This window comes from Panulirus ornatus, chromosome 36 (assembly GCF_036320965.1).
Source record: "Panulirus ornatus isolate Po-2019 chromosome 36, ASM3632096v1, whole genome shotgun sequence".
NCBI lineage: Eukaryota > Metazoa > Arthropoda > Malacostraca > Decapoda > Palinuridae > Panulirus > Panulirus ornatus.
In genome coordinates this window covers 12900002-12913422 of record NC_092259.1, presented here as the reverse complement: position 1 = coordinate 12913422, position 13421 = coordinate 12900002, and the positions used below count along the sequence as shown (strand labels likewise).

General features: G+C 41.2%; 2 protein-coding genes across 9 annotated transcripts in view; one reads left to right on the top strand and one right to left on the bottom strand.

Moving 5' to 3' along the window:
- The window catches only part of LOC139760367 (uncharacterized), a 50536-nt gene extending 48489 nt beyond the window's left edge, over positions 1 to 2047 (top strand). Inside the window, exon 4 of the mRNA XM_071683451.1 lies at positions 345 to 2047. Coding sequence (XP_071539552.1) covers positions 345 to 557 — 213 coding nt within the window. The 3' untranslated portion in view covers positions 558 to 2047. The remainder of the gene's footprint in view (positions 1 to 344) is intronic.
- Positions 1 to 13421, bottom strand: part of LOC139760366 (probable glutamate receptor) — a 183599-nt gene that overhangs the window by 160334 nt on the left and 9844 nt on the right. For 7 of the 8 annotated variants that reach the window (XM_071683442.1, XM_071683444.1, XM_071683445.1 and 4 more), the window contains exons 2-10: positions 12323 to 12565; positions 11791 to 11964; positions 11009 to 11256; positions 9670 to 9835; positions 8471 to 8712; positions 8104 to 8288; positions 7520 to 7750; positions 6474 to 6652; positions 5644 to 5791 (exon numbers count right to left, since the gene is read on the bottom strand). In XM_071683442.1, the coding sequence (XP_071539543.1) occupies positions 5644 to 5791; positions 6474 to 6652; positions 7520 to 7750; positions 8104 to 8288; positions 8471 to 8712; positions 9670 to 9835; positions 11009 to 11256; positions 11791 to 11964; positions 12323 to 12549 (1800 nt within the window). In that variant the 5' untranslated portion in view covers positions 12550 to 12565. Of the gene's footprint in view, positions 1 to 3402; positions 4234 to 5643; positions 5792 to 6473; positions 6653 to 7519; positions 7751 to 8103; positions 8289 to 8470; positions 8713 to 9669; positions 9836 to 11008; positions 11257 to 11790; positions 11965 to 12322; positions 12566 to 13421 lie in introns of those variants that run through there. The other variant, XM_071683448.1, reaches the window with a different exon arrangement.

Sequence of the window (13421 nt, the reverse complement as noted above, 5' to 3'; positions counted from 1 at the left end):
ATCATAGTACTTTAATAACCCTCTTTTCAAGGTCACGAACACCAGACATCAGCCAACCTGGTCTTACAATTCACTAGCACAATGAATAGTATCACTAATCCATTAACTGATAATTATACTAGATACGGATCTTATCGAAACTGAGTAATCTATTAACTTTATATCTTGAACTTTAAGTCCATACATGGTTACTGACACGATAACCTAAACACTGTCTTCAAGACGCCAAGTAGTTATGAAAATCACAAGGTATTTTAAACGAGGATGAATTCTAGTAATAACCACAATTATTCACTTGAGACCCTTTCACACTGCATAAACTAAATAAACAATCTCTCCTACAGAAGGCAGCAACAACGAGCGTCCTTTGCGACACCTGTGGAGGGTTCCGCCTCCTGCCCTGCTCCGTCTGCAACGGCTCCAAGAAATCAGTCCATCGCAACGACTTCACCCTCGAGTTTGTGGCCCTTAAGTGCTCCAGCTGCGATGAGTCTGGCCTCGTCAAATGCATGGACTGTGCTGAATACAAGGATGACCTCAATACCCAGGAAATGTAGGGGAGGGTTATAAGTGATGCTTATATACACGCACTAATTTAGCTTGAGTCTTAGTCTTGTAGATGGGTAGAGAAACGTAGAGGTGCTAATGCCAGTTGAGCTGGCTTTAGCACAGAAGGAATCAAGCCAACGGTGCTCTGTCTGTTAGAGTGGGCAGCCTAGCTGGGTGTAAATAGTGACAGGAATGTCAGGGGCTCACAAGACAGAACACAGTGTTGACGAATACGGAAGTGGTGTGTTAATATGCAACTGACTTTCAATACTACCACTATGGTATGGTATTCTGCCACTGCTGACGACTACCTGGAATGGTTACGTATACTGAAATCGATGCTTTAGTTGGGCAGGTGGAGCATCACCTCACCGTCACGTGAAGATATATGGTGAGCTTGTTGTGACTGTGAAAACACTGGCGGGCTCTTGCACATGCTGATGCCAAGAATAAAACGAGGAAGCGTAACGAGTTGGACAGTCAGTTATCATTGGCTGGTCTCATTTGCTTCTCATGTCTGCATCAGCCGAGATGATAGTACGCTGCCTGCGTTGACGCGAATCTGCCAACGCTGTTGCAAGTTAGAAATCATGTGTGACAAGCTGGTCTTCAAACCAAATAGAATTGTTTCGCCTCTCCTGTTATTGTGCATTAACTGTATTCATATGATTAATGTTCTCGTCATACCTTGTACATAAAACCCCACATAGATGTTAAGTAAACTTCTACGGCGCTCTCATAGACTTGCACCTTCAAACCTCGAGTCAGACTAACTGACTAACCTTACTGTTCTTGCCTGCCTTGGATTAAGTTGTATGCAGTCCGACATAAATTATTTTATTGCTCTGGTAGAGAAGCTATCCCAGGGCTCGTGTCCTTGCTGTTTGTACAGAGAAGTTGGACATGCAACTTCGAGGAAGTAACAGGATTAGAGTTCAATTAATGACCTACTAATGTGTCCTGCTCGGTAGACAGTACAGACTGACCCACTAACTTTATGACAGCGGATGAAGGTCATGCCATGGCAATCTAGTTATCATGTACATATTTCATTTTATGTGGAGCAACACTGATTCGGAACGACAGTAGTGGAGGTGTAGGCAAGTATCCTTAATGGGACGTTGTTGGACAACCTAACGAGGGTGTTGTAGTGGTCGCTCACACAGACTGTACATCCCCCTGGACTAAGGTACCACACACGACCTTATTCGAACATCCACAAAGCTGAGGTAAATGTGATATTTCTCAGACTCTATTCATTATCGTCTTAACCGCAGCTCTTGTGCTCTCAGTGCGTCCATTCAAAGGTACGTAGGAACTTCAGTCGAGGATAATGTTATGTATGATATTTCAACGCATTGATGGAACAACAGCAAGCATAATATACTTACTACCCCATAAAGATTTATAAAATGTTTCTACTGATTTTATCATGTGTTGAGATCTTTATGTACTTTAAATGTAGATGATTATTAATATATATTGTATATTTAGACAACTGGCTGTATTCATTATTCATAAGCAAACTTGGGCTACGTGACTCTGATGTTGGATAATGATTATTTCTCAGTCCTTTATTCCACAGTAAATCTTAAGTTGAAATACACAAAATAAAGGAAAACTTTAGAGTAATTCACCGGCCAACTGAAACTGCAGTGTTAAAGTCAAAATTAGATCAAACACCTGCAGCTTACAAAACTGGAAGAGGCAGCTACAGAACAGAACACTGGATACAGAAACTAAAACATGCAATCTAAAATATCTGGTAATACAAATATAACCAATTCTGACATTTCTGAAGACATCAGAAATACTTGTGATATACTATTTAAAAACAAGAAGAAAGCAAATTTCATCTGAAATACGTATGTATCAATTCCAACGAAGATAACTGAAACACTGTGGACTACATATCTATAATACACAACACTATGTGACATCTACAATAAACTGGAATGGGCTTAAGAGAATAAAACTCATGACACAACATTTTACCTATAGTTCCTAACACTACAGTAAGCTGCTACATTTCACGTGACCTTGCTGCTACAATTCACATAATACTACACTTTCGAGGCAAAAACTCACTCCTGTACACCGTTCCTGGTAGCTACAATGACCAACATGATCTGATGATTCACATGAACAAAGCACATAAGACACTGGAGGCTCCATTACTTTACTATGAACAGCTGGTCTTACGAACAATGTGAAAAATATTGTGCTAAATAAATCACTGCACTACATACCGCTATGCCAACGAAGTCTTTATGAACTGGAGGATGCCAGACTCACAAGCAACCTTTACCATGAAATGTAACTAACGTGAATTGCTATAAATGTTCCATCAGACGGAAGACAGAGGATAGCATTTCTTGATCACACTGTGACATACCAGGGGATCATCACCCTCCTTCAGCCAAGCCCCAGCGACTGATCATCACTTTGAATAGTTAATGCAAAATGAAATCATTATTCCAGGCATCATTAAGCAAATATCAGTCTATCTATATATTTTTATCTGACGCCCGTTCCCTTTGGGAACTTCCTCAAGGGGGTGGCCATGGCAAACGAGCCTACACAACTGCTGAACCCCAGATGCGTTTCTTAGCCTTTGGTGTTTCACCCTTACCAGGCCATTTACTTCTACCTTATGTCCCTGTCTAATATTCCTACCTACTGCTTCCATCTATTGCTTCTACCATTTTGCCAAAAGGCATGGCTATTGCACAGCGCTCACCTAACCTGAAGGGATGACTCGATGTAACAAAATGACTTCTGTTTGTGGTAAACATCGTTCTTTTAAGAAGGAATCATAATGATAATATATCTAAAATTCTGGTCAACTTTACTGTATAATCAAATCAATTCACAAGTTAAGTGTTAATGCTTATGAAAGCAGAAACATTTACAGTAAAACAATTCACAAGAAATTTTCCTTTACTATTACATCACAACACGAAAGAATTCATTCTTTTCAGCATACCCACATTCCATACTTTAGAAAAGTATCTAATTCAAAAGATTTTAAACCAACGGTATGTTAGACACTTTGTCAAATCATCATTGACTGAAAATTGATTTCTTTTTCTAAACAACTGCCTATATTAATCCAACACATCTGTTGAAAATATCGGAATATCAGGTGACCTGTGATGCAGTTTCAGGGTTGTTATAAAACACAGCATCAAAGTAACACAAGTAATAATCTTCTTCAGGCCACGGTTCATGCCAGACATAGTGTGGTAAGAAAGAACGGGGTACAGCCGAGTAAGAATCATCATTATCAGGTAAAAATGAAACACAAACATCTTCTCAAGAGCGCCTTATGACCGTATGATAACACTAGCCATATAAAGGACCTTTCATTATGAATACTGCAAAATTTCTACAACATGATCGTGTGGATTATGCATCCAATAAAACTATGATCAGAGCAGAGACAACAAAAGCTTAATGGGAGAATATTCATCCCTAAAACTTTAATCAGTCAGCATCCTAACATTTCATAAGGAATGCAAGGGTTAGTTTACCATCTTTACATAACACACTCTTCCTCTAGAGGAACTTAATCGTAAGTCTCTCAGCAAACAGGACGAGTGAAGCAATGAAGAAGCCCAATCCTAAGAGGTAAAAGGCACCCTGTAGATGCTGTAGACCCAGCACGACCCTTCCAGACACCTCCTGCAACAACAATGCACATCAGTTGGGGGCATCAACGCACAGGTAGCTGCTGTCGTACATGCAACACCACCCTGCTAGACACCTACCACACCTGCTGTGTGGAACATCCGAGTCATCAATACTTGTGGGATAACACTAGTTTGCCAGACACTTCTTTTGACGAGTGTCAGTTATGGAAAAAAAAAAATAATAGCTGCATTCCCCGCCCTTCCCTGCTTGACCTTTCCTTCAGTATCAGAGCTACCGATCCTACTGCAGCTGCTGGAAGCTCTGTGCTGCCTAGGCAAGAATCTCCCAGAACAATTGTTTACGTCAGCAGGATCATTAAAAACCCGTTAACTTCTCTGAAGCCTTCAACCTTGCCAGACACCCTTTCTGAAACAACAGACTGCACCAGCATGATCATTTATGTTCACCCGTAACTGCTGCATGACCAGCATCATAGAACAACAGTTTACATAAAGTGGGTAATCAACAGACCCAGAGAGCAGCTGCAGGCTCAGCAAAAACTGGAAAGACACCTCATGTAACACAAACAATCACAAGCAGAGGTGTTGTGTGCACAGTATCACCATCCTACAACCCTCCTGCATTAACAATTTGCATTAACAAGTTCGACAACACCTTTGTAGCTTCTGCAAGTCCAATCTAACTAATTATATCCCACATGCAAAACAGTCTACATCACAAAGGCCAAAAGCAGCAGTACTTGCCTCTTCACACATATTGTTCTCTTAAGATACCGCTTGTAATAGCACAAACATGATCATCGAAACCCCTTGTGAATGTCTTTTTTTCAAAGAATATCTGAAACTCTTGCACGTCCGAAGCTGACTTTTAAAACCGTTAGAGCAAGATTAAGTCTGAGGCAGCAAGACTATGCAAACAAACACTGTATCGGGCAAGGAGATCTTCAACAAAACTGCACTCGTTTCCGTCAACTTACAATAACACTACAGCTTCGTCGAAGATGACGTCTCATTCGCAGTGTTACCACTTGCAGGCAGAGTTCACGAACACCTACATATATATGTACACTACACACACACACACACGTATATCGCTATCATTTCACAGCCTCAAAACCCGTTTTGAAAATGAGTGTTTTGGGGACATAACCCTAGGAAGAGTTATCTTGAGAACCCAGCAGCTGCAAGGCTGTGCTATATTCAAGTAGAAGGGGATGGGATGGACGCCTTTGAAGCTAAAAGTTCTTTGCCTTGACTGTCCCAGTGGAGGGGAGACACTGATGTCTCCCCAGCACCCTGGGTTTCACAACGGAGGCATGACACTTAAAAAAGTGAGGGGGAGGAGGGGAGGGAGGGGGGCAGTGACGTCGCGCCTGAAACCCAGGTGTACCTACAGGTAATAACAATGAGAATAGACTATGAATGAGTTGGATCAACTTACCCGTGGTGAGGCCTCGTTCTTGGCGTTGTTCCGGCGTGCCTCCCTGGACGCCGCCAGGATAAGGTCGTTCATCCAGAAGTTGATGAGGCCGCCCTCCAGCAGCCGCTGCTTCAGTCCATCGATACGCTTCCGGAACGGTGCGCCTTTCCTGTTACATAAGCAGGCTTTAATATTCATGCGTCCATACTCACGCACTACCCCACTAACCCGGTTACTGTGTGTGTGTGTGTGTGTGTGTGTGTGTGTGCGCGTGTGTTGAGGGGGTGGGTGTATGCACGAAAGATATTACTTATGCAAGTGCAGCAGCGGGAAGGCTGGATTTTCTACCCTCTTGTATGACTATCTCAAGGAGGAAACAGTTGGAGCTAGACGAACAAGTTTCCTCAGAGGCCGAGTCGTCTGTTCCTGACGCTACCTCACTGAGGTGGGAAAATGGAACGTGTGAAGGAAAAATACGATTGTATGTATTTTTGTTTTTCTTTGCATCTATATATATATATATATATATATATATATATATATATATATATATATATATATATATATATATATATATATATATATTCACTCTTAAGATTCACTATAAAAATCATGAGATCTGCTAGATTATCCCCATTACATAACACCACATTTAGTGAAGATAAAATACAATGAAAGTACTTTCGCTCGTGAATGGCGTCTCTAACTCAGTCAGAAAGCAACAGATACCTTTAGTATCAATGGGTACAGAGGGAAAACCACAAAAACACTCAGATATCATCTGACCTGACAAGTAAACCCAAATACCACTTCCCAATGCACTGTAATGGTAGCAAGAGGCAAGGACCAACCTGAATCCCCAGCCGTAGCCGCCATAATTGATGTACTCGCTGCGACCGGTGTAGATGGGCGTGTATCCGAAAGAGTCGGTGAAGCGGGAGGCGATGATGGTACGTATGTAGTACTTCCAGGTGAGGAAGGCGTGCCGTCCCCGTAACACCCGCTCCAGGTGTTCGTCAGCATCCATGGCCTGCGCGGAAAAAGTTAGGCGAGTTCAGTATGTGCAAATCTAATATTTCCTTTTAATATTTCACACCAAAGTCATAGCTGCACAGCGGACTTTTCTTCTACAGAATCAAGACATTACTAATACTTGACCATCGAAAAGAAAGAAGATATACAGATCTGTTCTAATACTCCACAGAAGTTAGTTAATTTGAGGAATTAACTATGTTCACTGTGAGATCTAGCGCTAAATATCAATGATCTTTCAGTTAATGCTTGCTTGCAATGAGGCTGAACTAAAAAAGAATCGAATTACAATCTTCACGCTTCTCTGAATAGTATTTTCAGAGAGCACTCATGATGATACAGTAACGTGGTCTAATACTGAGTATGAAGTGTTACGGTATTTACAGATTCAAAAAAAAGTCTAAAGAATGATGTATCATAAATTTTGGTGTTTGATAATGTACGATAAACCTAATTCTTTCTGTAACAAACAAAAATCTAATGTTACAAACTTACAAACAGGTATTTTTCCAACGATTCACTTCAAACAGAATCATAATGATCCATCTTCTCAAACAAATAAGAGTTTACTGTATCATCTAATTAAGGAAACAACTGCAATACAGACTAAACTCTATAATGCGGAACGTGCAAACTAACAATAGCGAATCAAGAGAGAAAGGAAAATTCCTGAGGAAGTGGAAATACGATTAATGGAAAAAAAATCTACGGTACTCTGTACTAGTTAAAGCCCATCTTTAACTCCATTAAAGATGTTCAGAACAAATTAACTAAAATTCTTTGTCTCTTCATTTCTAATCATTTCGTGACTGAAATTTTCGCAAATGTTTGTTGCTGTGATCACACCCCATAATGGCGGACTTACCTTAATACGCTGGTATATTTGCTGGACTGTGGGTAAGGTGCTCTCCTTGAACCATTCCCAGCCTATGCCGTAGGTGCCTTCCATACCCCATGTCCAGCCATCCTGATTCAGCAGTTGCTCTAGGGTGTCGATTGTGGGCGACTTGTCCGGTACGGAAAGATGAGCAATCAGGGAGGATCGATAGGCGGAGGTGATCAGCATACAGAACACCCACCACCACCCCACCAACATCTGCAGCAAAGAGCATACACTCTTGAGTTGCGTCTAAATGAGAACTATTTCAAAAATCTAATAGAAAAACAAAACTTATTCCGTAGCGTAGCGTGCCCCAGATAGTAAAACACAAGGGATAAAAAATGTTAATGAAAATCTCATGAAACTTCATATCTGCCCTCCTACGCAAAAGTCACTCAAACATTACGCAAAAGTCACAAACATTTTAAATGCAAACACTTAAATACAACCCCTAAAGCTTCAGAACTATTTCCTACAAACTACATCACGTAACTCGTCTCTCTTTACCTATTAATATATGATTCTTGCTCCCGGTACCAAACGCGATGCAAGCATGAGCTCTACCTTACCCGTCCAGTGATGTTGGTGGAAAGCCTGGGAGGAGGGTCCTCTAACAGTATACCCCACGCCTGCATCAGCGCAAAGCTCAGCTCCATCCTCCTACCTCCCGACACCCGCGTCCGTAGCCCCTGCAGCATCCACATAGTCACACCGATCACCATACACATAAACAGTATAGCCATCCACAACATAACTGCAAGGAAAACATCCTCAATGAAAGTCCAGAACACTGAATAATATATTACTAAATTCAGCGATATATGGAGTGTATTTAATGCTGTTTCTGACGTGTACAGGCATAGACTTTCATATGGATTATAGAAAGCCCGCCCTTGATTATTTGACACTTCCAGCTTTCTATAAACTGTCGTGTACCTGGGAATGGCCTGACAAGGGCGAAGATCTGCGGCAGAGGTCCAAGCTTGGAGGTTACAATGACGAGCGGCTCCGACACATAAACTCGTGAGTAGTCGACGACGGCCATACGGGAGCCTAGCCACGACAGTAACATGGAGAAGTCTGCCTGGTGGTGTTGCAACGTACCCACCGTCCCCGTCCAGTTACCGTCGCCCTGAGATACGCCCCACTGGCTGTCCCAGGGCGTTCGCATCACGTATCTGTTGGCACAACATACAATAATGAAAGAAAAAGTTTTGAAAATGTTTTCTATCGATTTCTTAGTGCCCACGATTCATATGCATAGTACCACATGTGTACAGTCCTTCGTAAATTTATATCAATTTGGGATGTTCACACACAACGAATGCGTTTTGTTGTCTCGCTGAGGATTTACCTAGACAAGTATAACACCACCTAATTTTGACTAACATTGGCTTTACCATTAATAAAAATTCAAAAGCATGTAATATACTATTTCAAAATATCACTTGAGATATACACCAATGACCTCGTAACAAATTATTCAGTTCCCCAAGTCACTGCCTCCTCGAAGCTATATAAAATATCCTAGCCATCATTTTCAATACGACGCTTTACGAAATCTAAGCTTCCGTTTACCTTCCTTAAACAGACAGTTGTGAATTCGGGGAACATTTAGTCTTCAAATTCGATATAAACCCTGGCATTTCCAAGTTTTGTTTTTTTTTCTATAAGACTAATAGTCTTTGTATCAGTCATCAAAAATATACCAAAAACCTCCCTTTGATCTGTTATCGGTAGCGATCCTACCACTTTACAGACAACTGACCACGCACACACTGTAATAGCAACACAAAATCAATTACACATCGCCAGGGGTCATCTCCAAGGGTTCTGCGTTTCTGCACAGTATGAGTAAACTGAAAATAAAGCATCAATAAATGACGCCAAGTTTTTCAATGAAATAAACCCAGTTCAAGTTGTTCATATTGGTTTGCATAAACGTTTACTTCCCATTCTATCAGCATAGCTTTTTGCAGAAATACAGCGTACTCAGTTTGACGAGTGAAACAAGACTAATCTAAAAACAAAAACAAGACAGCTCTGAAACCTATACGCTAGGTAGAATACTCTGAAAGGCATCTATCTCTCTCGATGTCCCAGATAACATGACTATAAAATGTAATAACACTAACGTGAAGTTGAGAATGCTAGACATGGAGGTGAGGGAACGGTAGTCCAAAGAGTCCCGCGGGGTGACGGTGGTGGCCGAGGCGTTGCTGTCCAACGTGAATTCCAGGAAGGGGAACCATTTCATTGATACTATCCGGAAGGTGTGCCCTTGAAAGTTCTGGAACTGGTCTGTAAAGACGGGTAATGTCAATGACATAAGTTCGTACAGATGAAAAGCAGAATAAAGTAATTTTTAGAGAAAAACAAACATTAAATATGACATGCTGCATGATGGATACTACACCTGCATTACAGAAATTGATATATTTTGACATTTTCAATACTAGAATATTTCTAATTATGTTTCTTGAAGTCAATTTACTTATAACAACGCAGTCGCGTTACATATCAACAGATGCAACCTCGACGGAATTTTCACAGAATTACTTTACAGTTGTCGACTGTGTGATGATACTAGCTAATTGTCCACCTTTCATGTCAAAAGTAATTGCTTGAAATACATCATCGCTGCTGGAATTAGCCTTTTTTTTTTATCATGCAATTGATAGGAAAGTAGGAACATATTATTTCATCACAGTGACATTATCATGCGTTTAGTTAACCAATGCATATTTCTTTCTCGAATTATATCATATATGTATATATATATATATATATATATATATATATATATATATATATATATATATATATATGTATATATATATAACCATTTACACGCAAGATGCAAACATACAGATCACACAAAACAGAGGTGACTATGAATGTGTTACACCATGCATCATGAATACAAGCAAAAAGAGTGACTTCATTACGACGTGGTGTTTCCTAACAAGGGGAGAGGGTGTGGTGAGCAAGACTGATTCAAAAGAATGTGGTAGGCGAACACAGAATAGTGTGTGTGTGTGGCTGCTACAGTGACCACGGAAGGCTGCGCAGGGGATAAGACTGGCCAGGAAAGAGATCGCGGTTGGTGCGGAAGCCCGCCTGCAGCGTCCAACGGTCCAGCAGTAGGATGGCTGGCTCTCCCTGATCACAGTAAAGACAACGATAATATGCTTCCACTTCTCTGCAGCCCTTGGGAGATCCTACAATTTCCCCCCCAAAAAATGAAGAGGAATGAATAAAGTATCTAAAATGCCATCACTAAAGATGTGTTTTCTGTATATACTTCACTTTTCAAATCCTGTTTGTCTTCCTCGCTCGAAATGTAAAGCTTTTAAAAATTCTAGATACACGTTATTACCACTTTCTAAAACCACCGTAATCACTAGTAATGTTACTTATTTATACATGCGTATGTAATTTGGATTTGTTCTCATAATTATCAATGTTACTTACCACGGGGCCCTTTAGCAATTAGGTCCTGAGCGGTACAGTTATTCTGCGTCTGCGCCTTCGCAGTAGTGTCGACCCAAAGTTGTGGGGGCGAGTTTTGGATTAGGGCGTGGGCGTGGAGGGCGAGGTAGAGAGTGTTGGCAGTGTTGCGGAACACGCGGTGGTTGAGGACCATGTGGACGTGGTTAACATCACCCACCACCACCACCCGCGTCTCTGGCCACAGGTACAGGTGACTCTCCTCTAGAAACCTGTGAACGGGACGTGATGACCGTGTATCCTAGCAACACACGAAAATACAGACCATGCTGTGTAAAAATATACGACCGGAAATCAAAAGTGTACAAGCTACCGTCCACAATGTATTACCCATTGTGTTTAATATGTAACTAACTACATTTATCATCCACCAAACCACAGTGTTTAACATAAGACGAATTACATGTATCATCCATCACATACAACATTCATACAAGTACATTGTATCATCCAGACAGTACACATTTATCCAATGCACATTCGGTATAAAATGCAACCATGAAACCACCTATATTTCATAGGAAATACGACGTATTGTGTTCTGCTACCTTGTACAATACATCAATTGTTTGATTTCATTTCTGCATTTGTACAGATTCATATTTCCAGACAACCTCTGAGGTTTCCATCCTTCAATGAGGCCATAAATACACCGCATTGGAGGTCAAGATTCGACCAGGTAGGAAAGACTCCTCTTACATCAGCGCCTCTCAGAAAGGATCATTGAACAATACAATCTCCCTTACCAATAAACCTCCTCGGTAGAACCGCCGTTGGTAAAGTCGATGATGACGGCACGGCAAGGGAACTTGGCGTCGCCCTCCCTTAAGTGCTGCAGAAGGATCGAGTCCTCTGGTATTGTCAAAAACAACCTCCATGCATCCACCAAAAGCCCTGCCTGGTAATCTTCTGCCAGCGCCCTGAATAGCGATAATCAAAACCTTCAGTAAACGATATATATACTCTCCTACAGCAAGTATTGTTATTACACAGAAGCACACTGTCTGTACTACAAGAAACCCACTTCTCTGGAGCATACTTAATTCATTAAAGGAAACAATACTTTTTACCACAATCAGTTACAACTGGGAACAGGAAAAGGAAGCAACGTTTCATATCCATTATCGTTACACATTTGCGTAAGCAAATTATTACTAAATGAAGCTGGAAACAAGACACACATTTCAAAACCGATTCCGAAACGATTTCTTTTTTTCAACAGACAACTTATGCATAAGGAACCCGGAAATATGAACTCATGAGCTGGCGGTGTCTTACCTCACGATAGGGTTGAATACAAGGCTGTCCTGCCCGGCGGTAAGCAGCACCAAGTGACACCCTTCAAGGTGCTGCTCTACCACCAGACTCAGCAGCGTACCCACGCCTTCCGGTCCTCTCATTACTGGCCCAGTGCTGACGGAAGGATGGACGCTCACGCTCACGGCCGCCATCCAAAGGACACTCGCCACCCTCAAGGAGGTGGCGATGGTCTCGCAGGAACCCATCACTCTAGTCCTGTCCCTGGAAACACAGTATATATATATATATATATATATATATATATATATATATATATATATATATATATATATATATATATATATATATAACATACAGGCATTATCAGGCTCCGCCTGCAGTTTACACCGCGAGTGAAATTCACTGACGGCAGATTGTCCCCTGTATACCACATCACCCCTCACCCTCCTGCTTGTTCTAGCCCCAAAGACTTGAAATATTTTTCATGGCATCTTTCCATCTCCAATTTGCTCTCCCTTCCACTTCTGACACGACCTCTTTGCCAACCTAACACACACACACACACACACATATATCCAACTGGAGGCAGAGCAGCCTTGGACTAGTGGAGCCCTTAAGACACATGTGCTGAGGTTTGTCGCTAAAGTGTGCACAATGACAAGTGTTGGAACTCTCTTGGAATTGCCTCCTATGACTAATTTTTAGAAGTTATTTTGTTGGCTTTCTGAGATCGGTGGGTGGGTCAAATACTATACAGCACGAGTTAATATTCCTTATTTCTACTTTACAACTAGATTTATCAACTTTTCCAACACATGAAAAACTTTCGTAAATATCTATTCATGCAATCATTATCAATTCTGATGAGCGAAAAGATCACTCGTAACTGTACCGAGTCCAATGGGGTCGCTTTAAAGAGCACATCATACTTGTTGCCGTCTTGAAGTCTAGAAAAACTATTAATTCAAACAAGTAGAACCAACTAACCAACCTCAACTAATTCCTAACAATGTGGCTCTACAGCCCCCGGTCCTAGTCTACCTCATCATGGGGATATGAAATATGTACGCACAACGTTAACCCTAACCTGTCTCGAAGGAACCCAGTGTTGATGCAA